This window comes from Pteropus vampyrus, unplaced genomic scaffold, assembly GCF_000151845.1.
Source record: "Pteropus vampyrus isolate Shadow unplaced genomic scaffold, Pvam_2.0 Scaffold70, whole genome shotgun sequence".
Lineage (NCBI taxonomy): Eukaryota > Metazoa > Chordata > Mammalia > Chiroptera > Pteropodidae > Pteropus > Pteropus vampyrus.
Genome location: NW_011888851.1, coordinates 7571689 through 7584978, shown reverse-complemented (window position 1 = coordinate 7584978; position 13290 = coordinate 7571689). Strand labels below are relative to the sequence as shown.

General features: G+C 41.1%; 1 protein-coding gene across 1 annotated transcript in view; it reads left to right on the top strand.

Moving 5' to 3' along the window:
* Positions 1–8874, top strand: part of GALNT8 (polypeptide N-acetylgalactosaminyltransferase 8) — a 47645-nt gene extending 38771 nt beyond the window's left edge. The window contains 5 exon segments of the mRNA XM_011361810.2: positions 2465–2602; positions 3174–3269; positions 4279–4295; positions 4297–4438; positions 8731–8874. Of these exon segments, the coding sequence (XP_011360112.2) occupies positions 2465–2602; positions 3174–3269; positions 4279–4295; positions 4297–4438; positions 8731–8874 (537 nt within the window).
* Positions 8875–13290: the final 4416 nt, after the last annotated feature.

Here is a 13290-nt window from a genome sequence, read left to right as displayed (position 1 = left end):
TGCCTGTTCAATCCTCCACTTCATCTAATCTGCTCTTGATTCCATCTCATGTATTCTTCATTTCAGACTATTTTTTTTTAATGCTTTCTATCTCTTTGTGAGAGTTCTCAATAAATTCATCCATTTCCCCCTAAGTTCATTGAGCATCCCTATAACCAGTGTTTTGAACTCAGTAACTGTTAGATTGCTTGCCTCCATTTTGTTTAGTTCTTTTTCTGGAATTTTGTCTAGTTCTTTTACTTGGGACAGGTTTCTTTGTCTTTTCATTTTGGCTTCCTACCTGTGTTTCTATGTATTATGTAGGTCTTCAATGTCTCCCAGTCTTGACAGGGTGACCTTATATAGTAGGCATCCTATGGGGCCCAGTGGCACAGTATCCCTGATCACCTGAGCCAGGTGCTGTAGGTGTGTCCCTTGTGTCGTGTGTGCCCTCCTGTTGTAATTGAGTCTTGATTGCTGTTGGCATGTCAGTGGGTGGGATTAACCCTCAGGCTCATTGGCTGAGGGCTAGCTGTAACTACAGTGGATGAGCTGTTTTATGGACACTGACCCCACAGTGGTATTTACATTAGTGGGGCTCTGGTGCCTGCTAAGTCTACCCTTTTGATGTGTTGTTTGTGGGACTGATTGGGTGGTGCTCTGGTGTGGTCTGAAGCTTACTGCTGGGTGTGTTGGTTCTGGGACCTCTTGAGAGGGGCTTTGGTGCAAGCCAAGGTCTTCCTCTGCCTTTGCCTCACCCTTGGCAACCTGATAAGAGTAACAGAGTGATCTCTAGTTTGTAGCTGCCTTGCTGGGCTTGGAGGTGCCTGGGGGTACTATTTTGAGAGCCAAGGCTGGCTACCACTAGTGCCTGGCTCAGGGCCACTTAGGAAGAGGTGCAGGGCATGCCGAAGCCAGCCACTGCCTATTTGGGGTTTGTGGATCTTTGAGGGATTTTAGGAAAGTTCAAAGTATGGGCCAAAACCAGTTACTTGTGAGGGATAGCTGCTGAAAGAGATTTGCTCTTGTGAGTAAGTTGGGTGGGGCAGGGTCTCAGCGAATCACCAAGGTTGTGTGCTCAGCGTTAGCTGTGTATGTGGAGACACAGACATGATGCCCATCTGCACTTGCCAGCTGTGTGTTGCAAGGGCTCAACAAAGGAACAATGGTGCTTTGCAGAACTTCTGTCTGGGAGAGAGCTGCCCTTCCAACTCTTGCCCTGGAGCCAGCCAATTCAGTTCCTCCCTGTATGTCTCTGGTACTTTTCACGTTGCTATTCATTTGCTGGCACCCAAGGCAAGTGTTTGTGAGTGAGTGAATCTGTGCTTGAGCCATTTAAGAGAACACTTCGGTCTACAGTATCCCTCTGTTTCACCTGGACGGAATCCCCACTGATTTTCACAGCCAGATGTTGTGGAGATTTCTCTTTCTGGCACTGGTGCTCCAAGTTAGGTAGTCTGGTATGGGACTGGGATCTCTCATTCCTCAGAGGTTCCTCCATAGCTGAGATATCTCTCCCAATTCTTAACCACCACTTGTGAATGTGGGATCAGCTCATTTCTTGTCTCTACCCCTCTTACTAGTCTCGATATGACTTCTTCTTTATATCCTTTATTATAGGAGTTCTGTTCAGCTAATCTTCAGGTGGTTGTTCTATAATTTAGTTGTAATTTTGATATGGTCGTGGAAGGAGGTGAGCACAGCATTTACCTTGGTTAGGTTTTATTTTTGTTATTCTAAGTTTACAGATGGAAAAACTGAAGCATAGAGAGTTGAAAGAAACATGTTTAAAGTGCTAAGGTAGTAAGCAGCAGACATAAGATTCAAACAAAGGAATCTTTTAGATTCCGTGTTCTTCATCCATCATCTACAATGGTGGAATCCTTGTGGGGCAGGTTTGGACAAAAGGAATTCACTGTGTTAAGAGTATATAACATGGCAGGCAGGATGTGGGATGGTGGGAGTAGGAACTGTAATCCTGTTGGATGCACATGAATGAAGATGACTTTCTTAACTAAGTGCACATCATTTGTCCTTGACTCCTAAGTTTGGCGTGATTTGTCTTCTTTTCCTGAGCTGTGGCTCTGGGCTCAAGCATTTTTTCATTTTGATTCCCTACAGATATCACTTTTAGAAAATGTCTTTTAAGCTCCAAATTTTAATGCCAGAATATTCCTTTTGAAAACCTTTTCTGACCATTGTAAGAAGTATTTTGTGCCTTATTGATGTAAATATCTCAAACAGAAGCAGTCTGCATCAGCTTGCTAATGATGAGTAATAAACCTGGGTAATCCCACTACACAGGCCTTGCAAGTGCCTTTAAAACCAACAGAGATTCCTGGGGTTTAATCTTTATCATCTTCCCTGAAAAACTATAAATTATCAAGGTTACCTTGCAGGCCATCAGAAAAATACCCCCAAGTATCCCCCATACTCTTTGGTGAAGTCGAGCATGTTACACAGAAGCACTCTATTTTATTTATAGAACTCTGGAATCGATTATGGAGACATTTCTTCCAGGATGGCAATCCGGGAGAAACTGAAATGTAAAACTTTTGACTGGTATCTGAAAAATGTTTATCCAGCCCTGAAGCCAATCCACAACATTGTGGGCTATGGAAGAGTATGAATTATGAAATTGAATTTCAGATTTTAAATGTTTGACTATAGAAGACAATAAAACTTGAATTGCCTGACTGCCAGAAAAGGATTTCCAAAGCCCATCTTGCTCAATTCCCTTCCTACCCCCAACTCCTTCCTTGGCTTTTTACCCTTAGACCTTCTGCTTCCTTTCATCTCTTGCTCCCCAGTTCCCATCTCTTTTCCTTCTCTCTGCTTCTGCTTCCTTACTTTGCAAATTGCAGTCCTAGCTTTGATCCTCCAAGTTTCTCAGCCAGCCAGAGTGTTTGGCCTTGCCCACGTGAACACAGGCATAGATTCCCCTTCTCTATATATGCTTTGATGGTCCAAGCGGGGTGGCTGTTCCCAGGAAGTGGGCATCACAGTAGTGCCTCACTTCGGCATTTGTCTAGTGCTTAGAAAATGGCTGCCAGGATCCCAAATCCTTGTTCCCTTTTTGCTGATGATTTCTGGTACCCTTGGAGTGGTGGGGAAAATGCAGAGCTTGGGGAACCTCAAAGGCCCTCTTTCTCTGCCTCTTTCCAACAGTGTTGTCATGTGTTTTGCCCCTTCAGATGAAAAACCCATTGGATGAAAATGTCTGCCTAGATCAGGGACCTATTCCAGGCAACACCCCCATCATGTATTACTGTCATGAATACAGTATACAGGTATCTTCCATAATCTTCTTTGCCCCAACAGAGTAAGTCTGTTGAGGCTCAGCCCTTAGCGATCTTTGCCAGATTTGGACTCAGTATTAGATGGTGGGGAAGCTGGAGCTGAGCATCTTGGATAACGGGTAATGGTGAAACCCAAACCTGTACTTGTAACTAAGCACTTCCAAGTTCATTCACAAAGTCATGGCAAGACAGTTCTATTTCATTCTCCATGGTAATATTTTCACTGACAATAACCTTCAATCCCCTTTTCCCTCTCTTCCCACTGCTTTCCTCCATCCTCCTGGTGCTCCTTATATGCCCTGGGAGGTGGACAGTTGATGCTACCCGTGACTTCTTCTGTAGAGAAGGAAACAGAAGGCTAGAGAAGAGAGTGGCTGAATGGAAGTCCCTCCAGGGAATAGAAGAGATCTGGCACCAAGTGGAAGGCGCAGCCAGGGGACTTTCTTTCACTGAGACTACTCACATCTATCATGTTACCTTGCATGTTGCCCTCATAGCAACATTTTGAGGGGTGCAGGATAGATAACATTTCCACTTGACAAATAAAAAAAGTCATGACACAAAAACAACTTACTTGTCCAAGTTCACTGAGCAAGGCAGTGTCAGATTGAAAATTTGAAAAGTTTCCTGAAAACAAGCTCCTGGATGAGGCTTATAATGCCACCTTATGAAATTCAGGGGTGTGTGTGTGTGTGTGTGTGTGTGTGTGTGTGTGTGTGTGTGTGTGTGTTTTAAAGATAAGCTTCCTCATCCATGCAAACCATAATTCTGTTGTGCTCCTTGCATAGAAGGAAGCAGGCTAGTGCTCCCTCCTCATCCCTGGTCTTCCTTTTAGAATTTACTGGGGGGTAGAAAGAAAGAAGCAGAGGTTACTTCTTGTTACCCAGGAAAGTTCAGTGTTTCCTGTGGTAACCTAAGAGCAGTCTTTATGCTCTCCCTCTGTACGATTAATGGCCTCTGCATTGACTGTGTCCATGGCAGATCCTTTGTTCTCTTTTAGAATGTCTATTACCACCTAATTCTATGTGGGATCACTGATTGCAGAGGAAGATGCTGATGATCACTGCCTGACAGACCCTGGCACTGGGATGAAGCCCACTTTAGAGCCATGTTCCAAAGCAGCCAAAAATAGACTGCACATATACTGGGATTTTAAACCGGTGAGTCATGTGTTTCTTAAAGGATATGTTTACATATAATCTGAGAGGTTAGGATTGGGTTTGATAGTGTTTTAGGAAGATTCGTTTTCTGGCAGTGCATAGGGAAAACACTGGAAAAAGGGAACTTGGAGTGAAACACTGAGTCTGTTGACTAAGGTGGGGATGCTAAGGGGAGGAGATACTAGAATCTCTTATAGCTTAACAGTTGAGTTTGGGTTCAAATCCTAGTTCAGTCACCTTTAGCAATTGTATTACCCTCTCTGAAACTGTTTTCTCGTCTATAAAATGGAGATGATAATGTCTACTTTATAAGCCTGTTGGGAGGATTAAATGAGATGATGTGTGTAAAACATTTAGCATAGTGTCTGGTTCATAGAAAGTATTCAATAGGTATTAGCCACTGTATTCAGTTTTTTAATGAATGATAGATAGAGAGTCTGGAGCACTGGGCTGAAATTTGACAGAAACTAATGTAAAAGCCCTGACTTTAACTTCAACATCAATTGACCAAGAACAGGGTGCAGTGACTTGGTTGACCACAGTCTATATGTGAATTTAATGTGTAATAAGGCTGCATTAAGCCGCATTGGCAGGAATGTGATGTCCTGATAGAGGGAGGTAATGCTTTGTCTGTGAACATACCTCTGAACATGGTACTGTATGGGGTCCAGAAGGCACATATTAAAGGACATGGACAATTTAACTCAATCATTCCTAACTTAAAGCTAATAACCCCTTTGAGAATCTGCTGCACGCTATGTACTCTTTCCAAGAAAACATATATAAGCACCTACATGCACAATTTTACTTAGTTTCAGAGGTCTTTTGGATCCTAGATTAGGTCCCTCTTAACTAGAGAATATCAGTGAGAAGGAGAGAAGAGTAAGTCCTGCTAGCCTGCTCTAAGCTTTTACTAAATGGAACTACATATAATTCTACGGAAGGCTGTGCTCCCTCTTATCTCAGGCACTTTTGTAGGTGTTGTTCTCTCTCCTCCCATCTCTTTACCAGACCAACTGCAAAGTATTCCCCTGGCCTTACACATTGTCTTAGGAAGCCACCTGTGATTCCACAGAACTAGGATGGGCGATTCTTCTGTGTGTTCTCAGTACCTGTCTTATAGGCCTTGTCTCATGATCTCTTCTAATTGCCAGCTCACTTGTTCCTTTTCATCACTAAACTGGGGCTAGAGAGCAGGGCCCGGGTTTTGTTTGTTGTTTTCTCTCTAGCATCTAGCACAGTGCCTGGAACATTGCAGGCACTCAAGATATGGTTGCAGAGCAAATAAAAGATAGGCAGGCCTGGAGGTACTGCCTTGGAGAAGTGAATCTTCTCCAAGATAAGAGAAAAGATAATGCTGAGTTCATGAGAAAGAGGAAGTGAACTCGTTCAATGTCTACAGGAGGGCAGAACTAAGACCAGTGATTGGAGATCAAGGAGTTAGACTTATATTAAGGGACAGGGGGAGGACTTTCTAACAGTAGAATGGTAAGTTGTCTTACAAAAGGTCATCATCATTCAGAAGTCTTCAAGATGGAGTGACAGCTCAGGATACAAACAGAATCTCCATGAGAGTTGATGAGAAGGAAGACACCACTTGTAGTCAGGACTCAAGAAGAGGAAGAGACCTCTAAGGCAGTGCTCTCCCAAATAGTTGGGGCCTAGTTCCAAAAACAATTTATTTCTCTATAGAAAGAACCCTGACATTGAATAATATAAAATGTAGCTCAATATTCATATAGAAAATACCTTAACATTTATTATAACAAAATATTAGGAAAAATTAAATGTCCAACAGTAGGTGAGATTTCTGTTCATCCTTTGAACTATTATATAACCATTAAAATTATTCTCAAAAGTGTTTTCAAAAAATTAATGAAATCGGAAAATGTATATGATGTAATGTTACATTTAAAGAGCAGGATATAAAAACTAGATGTATAATGTTATCCCATTATGAGTGCTTCTAATTTAAAAAATAGATTTTCAAAGTTAAAAAATAAGCACATATTTCTTTTTTAAAAAGTGAAAAGGAAACAAAAAGAAAAATCCTTTAAAAGCTGACAGGCAACACCCTGCGAATAAAAACCAAAGCCAAAATTTATAAGATCCAGATGAACACAATGTAAGAGAGGCTGAAGAGGATGTAAGGAATGCTGCCAAAGCACATGTCACTTGGAAGTGATGAGAAAATAGAAAAAAAAAAAAACAAAAAACCACTGACCCTATCTGAAAGTTCACAATTAATTATGATGGCCAAGTTTAATTGAGTATGTATTATGTACCAGGCACTGGGTTAAACATGATCAAATTTAGTTTTCACATAAATTTTATAAGAGAAGTATTATCATTAGCTCTACTCCATTTATGAAGTAACTAAAGCACAGAGAAGTCAAATAATATTCCCAAGATCACACAGCATAGTAAATGTCCAAGATTCAAACACAGAATCTTATCTACTGTTTGTTATTGCCTCTCTGCTTAAGAAGTTTGATTCTGAAAGGGAGAAACACACAAAATGTTGGCAAAAGGAAGATAGAGTTAAGAGTATTTTTTTTTTCTGTTTCTAATATTGAAACATTTGGATATATTTAAAGTCAGTAGAAAAGGAAGCTACTAAGAGTGAGAGATAAAAGAAAGATGTTAGACAGCAGGAGTGTTTCTCTTTATATATATCTAGAGTGGCTGGGCTCAGAACACTCGGGGCTGCTGGCAGTAAGCAGGGCAGCTCCTTTGAGAGCATCCATGAGCAGCATCCCAAGGATTGCTCATGGCATTCAGGTGAGGGGCTAGATTGACTGGAAGTGTGGTCTTCTTGACAAAGTGAAAACTGAAGTCATTTAGTGAAAGTGAACATCAAGGGATAGAGTATGCTGAGAAGATCTGGAGGAATAACCCTAAGGAGTAAGCCAAGTGCTGAGGCCAGACCGCTGTAGGTACATTTGTGGGCCAGGCCCACTCAGGTGGTGGCCCCTCTCCAGGAGCCCTGTGTGGTCCGGAAGCTGGGGCCAAGGAAAAGGAGCCGTGGGAGTGACATAAGAAGTTCAAGAACTGGGAGAGCCAACCTGAATGATGACACTGGATGAATGCATCTAGGGCGGTTGGGGGAGGTGGAGCAGAGAGAGTCTGGTGTGGCCAGAGGCAGGCAAATTTGGGGGAGCAGGATTGTTGGGGGCAGTTTGTGGTTAGAAGACATAAGAGGTAGGGAGGCAGTGTTTAAGGAGGGAGAGGGATTTGGACATAGAGCCAGCAGCCTGCTTGGTGTTAAAATAGTTGGGGGTAGGTACCCAAGGTGGAACAGCGAGGTCAGGGTTTCTCACTAGACAAATGGAGACTGTTAACTCTGAGGATAATAGCAGAGGGAAACGAATTCACCTTCACACTAAAATTATGGGAGTTATTCCTGCAAAAAAGGGTAAAGGGGTGTAAGGAGTTGGGAGTGCTGGGTGAAGAGGACAGGACCAGGACAATGGTGTGCTTGTCGACTGTTGAGCCATTGAAGCTCAGGGGGTGTTGGCATATGGGAAGAAAGAGAAGGATGATTCCTCTTCTCTTTTCCCCCATTAGAATGGGGAGGAGCAGAGATGAACTAACATTTATCGCACATTCTTAATGTCAGACACAAGATGCTCAATAAATATTAACCCTAATGTTAATTCTAACCCACTTTATAGATGAAGAAGTAGAGACTTAGGCAGATTAAGTTAATTTGTCAAAGACTGCTGTTTGTACATGGTGGAGCAGGGATTTAACCCAGACTCTTTAGCTCTAAAGCTCATAATGTTCCCTGTTGAAGCTCCCATAATAGGAGTAAGAACTGCGCCCCGGAGTGGTAGAGAAAATAGTTTGAGATTCCTGAACATAGCTTTTGCTCCAGTCCCACCACAGAGCCTCACTGAGGAGAAAGGGAGAATCCCAGTAGGTTTCATAGACTCAGAGATGAAGATGTGAAAAGGAAGGTCGAGCAAGGGGACATGGCTCTCCAATTTGTGTCCTGTCTTGCCAGTCATGCTGACCCGATGCTTCAATCTCAGGAAAGGCAGATGATAACGTTGGAACCCAGCACTGCATTGCTCACTCCCAGATCTACGGTTAGTTTGTCACAGGGCTATTAGAGAAAACACTGGGTGACCTAACTCTACATTTTGCTTCATTTGTCCTCTGGATGACTTGCAGAAGATTGAGGGACCCCTCAAGCATATCTCTGAGCACAGCAAGGAGAATAGGAGCAGGGATGGTGACATACTACTAGGGCATTGCAATACTTTGATTCTGTCTCTCTTCCCATCCAGGGAAGAGCTGTCATAAACAGAGACACCAAACGATGTCTGGAGATAAAGGAGGACACTTCTGGTTTCTTTATGCCTGTGCTTCAGAACTGTATGACACAAGTATGGACAATTGAGCATATTGTCCAAAACTGAGGGTCCAACTAACATCCAGTGATCCTCAGGGAGCCTGGATTTGGGTCAGCAGTTATTGCCACTGGAATGGCTTCTACTTCCAATGCTACTCAGAGTGGGAGAGGGTGAGAGAAAGTGTGTGTGTGTGCATGTGTGTGTGCATGTGTGTGTTTACTGTGATTTCAGCCTGCGACCCACAAGACGAAGGTATTGTCTCTGCATGTGTCAGGGTATCCTGGCTGGGGAGGGGTGAGGAAACTACAATGCCTTGCCCCCAGCTTTCCTTGGAAGGTCATGGTATACATCAAATGCTATTCCTAGAAATTCCTTGAAATAACCTTCATCATCTGGGGGTCATGCGGGGGAGAGAACCAGGAGGGGAGGTTTATCTTTGATTTATGCCAATGTTGTTTAGTGTTCATTCCTGATGACTACTGTCAGCATCTGCCTCACATCTGCTCCTGGGGCCTCTCTGCTCAGAGATTCCCCACTGCCTTAAGGCTGCTCCATTGGAGAGGCCAGGTGATCATCAGGCCAGCAGCATGACAGCTATTCAGGTGGCGCCAATTCTCTGAAGGCATGCTGCTGCTCTCTTTTTTTTTGGCTCTCCTGAAAGATACAATAAACAGACAAGTAATCTTAAAAATTCTTCCTTCACCCCTGCATAGCAGTTTTATTTAGATTATACAATCTCTCCCATATCAAATAGGCTCCAGAGGCTGAGGGTAGGAGAGAACGCACCTCAACTACTCAGCTCTGCATAGTGCAGAGAGAATGATAGAAAAGTCCAGGCCATCTGAATCTTTCTCTAAGTAGCTTATAACATTTAATAGACTTGATTACCCATTTCCTTCTACTACCCCTGCAAATTATGAAGAAAATGAGTCTTGAAATAGAGGAGCATCACTTATTGGGACATAGAGAAGGGGTTGTAGGAAAAACTCAGAAGGGGTTGTAGGGGTCCTTACTGCTGTCCACTGGGTAAATCCTTCCCCTAGCTGGTGAAGTGGGAAGACATGTCTAGGGCAGCTAATTTTGTCAAGCTCCTGGGGGTTGGGAGTGGGCACCATGGTGGGAGGGGAGGAAGAATGACCCTGTGTGTATGTTGTGTTGTGGGCTCACCTTTCAAGTATGAGTTCTGGAAACCACTAAGCTTCCCTTATGTATTTGGCAAGCAAGACACTGTTAGCACAGAATTAAATTGGCTAAGAGTTTTTAAAATAAGCTTTTAGAGGTGCACAAGTCACAAGGTACAGCTTGATAAAATTTCATAGCGTGCACCATCTATATCAAGAACCAAATCCTTACCACAGATAAGATTTTATCATGAAAAAATTAAGAAACAGGATAAATGTTGAGCAAATGTATAACTTTTAGCTTTGGCCTAGCATACTGAAAGAAAAATGCAATTCAAGCAAAGTATTTTTTTTTAAAGCATGTATCCAATAGAAAAATGGACAAAAGACACAATATTTTTAAACATATGAAAAAATGTTTAAGCTCACTCATAGTTAGAGAAATGCAAATTAAAACTGTACTGAGATCATTTTTTATTTACATTGGCGAAAATTAAAAAGTATGACAGCATATTCTGTTGGCAAGTTTGTGGGAAACGGGCAATCTCATTTTGGTGGTATTGATGAAAACTGGTACAATCTTTTTGGAGAGGTACTTGGCAATATCTAAAAAGATTATATGTGCATTTTTAATTTGTGCCAATAATTCTACCTCGAGGAATTTACACCTCCAAAAAATAAGAAAATACTTATGTATAAATTAATTACTTACAGTATTGATCGTAATTGTAAAATGCTGGAAACAAAGTATGTGCTCAAACATCAGGGTGGTTGAATACATCACCACAATAGAGTACTATGCAGCTATAAAAAAGAATTAGGAACATTTCTTTGAACTGATATGGGATGATATCCAGTATGAAAAAGGAAAATGTCATCTATAATATGTACCTTTTAGGAAAGAAATAAGGAAAAAATGTACATGTATCTGTTTATTTCTGCAAAATGAAACATGAGTGTAAACCAGAAATGAATGAAATTTGTTACTGATGGGTGGTGGGAATAGGTGAAAAGGACTTGGGATAGCAACAGGATAGAAGGAATGTGTGTGTGTGTGTGTGATGAGGGAGATACGTCTTAAAAATATACATTTTTCCTTATAATTTAGACTTTTAGAACCATATCGTATTTCATATGCTCAAATGTAAATACATAAAACCAACAAAGATAGAGGAAAACCCAAAATGGTGTACAAACAAAAACAAGTGTACCTATTTTTTTCTAGCTTAAGTGAATAAACACTTATTCTAAGCACACTCAGCATCCAGCATCCGGATCTTGGTTTCTAAATATTTTTCAATAAAAAGAATTAGGGCTCCCTGGAGAAATAGCTGATTTTAGAGTTGGGTGGCTGGGACCTTTTCCTATGTTAGAAAATAAGAAACTGCTCAAAGAATGATGGGGACACATCACAATCTACAGCAGCCAGGTTCAGGGGGTTCCCACTAGCCAAATCTTGGACAATTTCAGCATTAAAATAAATAATGAGTTTAATAAGTAGATTGTAAGCCATAGACTAAAATAAGAATCCATGAGTTTATGAGTTTATACAAATGAATGCATGCATGCATGGATGGATGGATGGATGGATGGATGGATGGATGGATGGATGGATGGATGAATGAATAGGGAGGAAAAAAGCTCTTCTTTATGGCAGAATGCCAACTAAATGTTGTAGGAAGAATTTTGGAGTTAGAAAATTATTTGGCAACCTACATGGTTAAAATTGTTTCAGGCAAGAATCATTAATGGGTGATGAGAAACAGGATACACGCACAGTACCAAAGAAAATCCCCAAAGATATTTATTAACTACAAAGAGAAAATAGTAATTTCATGGTGGAGAAATCGGGCAGACACCATCTTAACTAAGTGATCAATGTTAACATTGCTAGTTACTGAACAAATGGAGAGCATACATCTCTTGATATCATGCACCCAGAAGAATACAACATTATTTCTGTGGTATTCATGACCAAAATACAGAACCTAGGTCTATAATCATGAGGAAATATTAATTAAACTCAAATTGAAAGACATTCTTCAAAATAAATGGTTGTGTGCTTCAAAAATGTCAAAGTTGTAAGAGAAAATGAAAGACTGACTAACTGCCTCAGAATAAAGGAGCCTAAAGAGACATGACAACTAAATGTAATGCGTGATCCTGGATTGGAATCTGGGCCTGAGAGAAAATTATTTTTCCCTTGGTTATAAAGGACAGCAGTGGGCAACTGATGAAATTTAAATGAAGCTTGTTTATTAGATAATAGTACTGTTTCAACGTTATTTTCCTGATTTTAATTATTGTACTTTGGCTATATAAGAGAATGTTCTTGATTTTATAAAATTGTCACTGGATGTTGGATTGGAAGGTGAGGGATTATATATATGTGTGTGTGTGTGTGTGTGTGTGTGTGTGTGTGTGTGTGTGTGTGTGTGTACAGATTAGACAGATGATAAATGATAGATGATATAGATAGATAGATAGATAGATAGATAGATAGATAGATAGATAGATAGATAGATAGATAGATAGATGGTAGATAGGTAGATAAAGCAGTGGATGGATGGACGGACAAACAGATGGAGCAGACATATAGTTGGAGCAGAAGGCAATAAAACAAATATAGTAAAGGGAATCTGGATGAAAGGTAAAAGGTATACAAGAATTCTTTGTACTGTTTGCAACTTTTCTGTAAGTCAAAAATTATTTCAAAATAAAAAGATTTAAACCGCACATACAAAAAATGACTGTCTATATATACATTAAATCTCTCCTCCTGCTAAACTGCAACTATAAGCAATGCTGCTTAATCTAACTTTGTTGTTCCTTCTTTTTTTTCTTTTTGAGTTAGACCAACAGCTTTATTGAAAGATGGGTCGAAAGATGGGGACAGCTGAGCCCCACTACCCAGCCTGTCCTGGTGGCATTTGCCTCAGGCTTAGGGCATCCAGGTGTCCTGTAGCCCGAGAACTGGTGTTCCTTATTCTCTAAAGGAAATCTGTAATTCTGTCATACTCACCGTTAGGATGACAGGAAGAACCTCAGGTCCCCCCACTTTCTTGGAGGTGCTCAGCTTCCTCCAGCTGCTCTGATGTGTGGGGCAGCCTCTTAGTTAAGACAAGGATAGTCTTGATTTGCTTCTTTGGCCCTGAAACCACCTATTTGTCCAAAGTTCTACGTGAAATCCAGCCATCATTGGTCAGGACATTATGAAGGTCATCTCAGTGACTATCTTTAGTCAGGAGACTGTCTCCTTGGTACCCAAGTTAATTTTTTACTGATTCTTTTCTCTCTGAATTTTGGGAATGTTGGAGCTCTACTATAAGTTGAAGTTACTTTATAAACAACAGAAATATGACAGATTGATGAC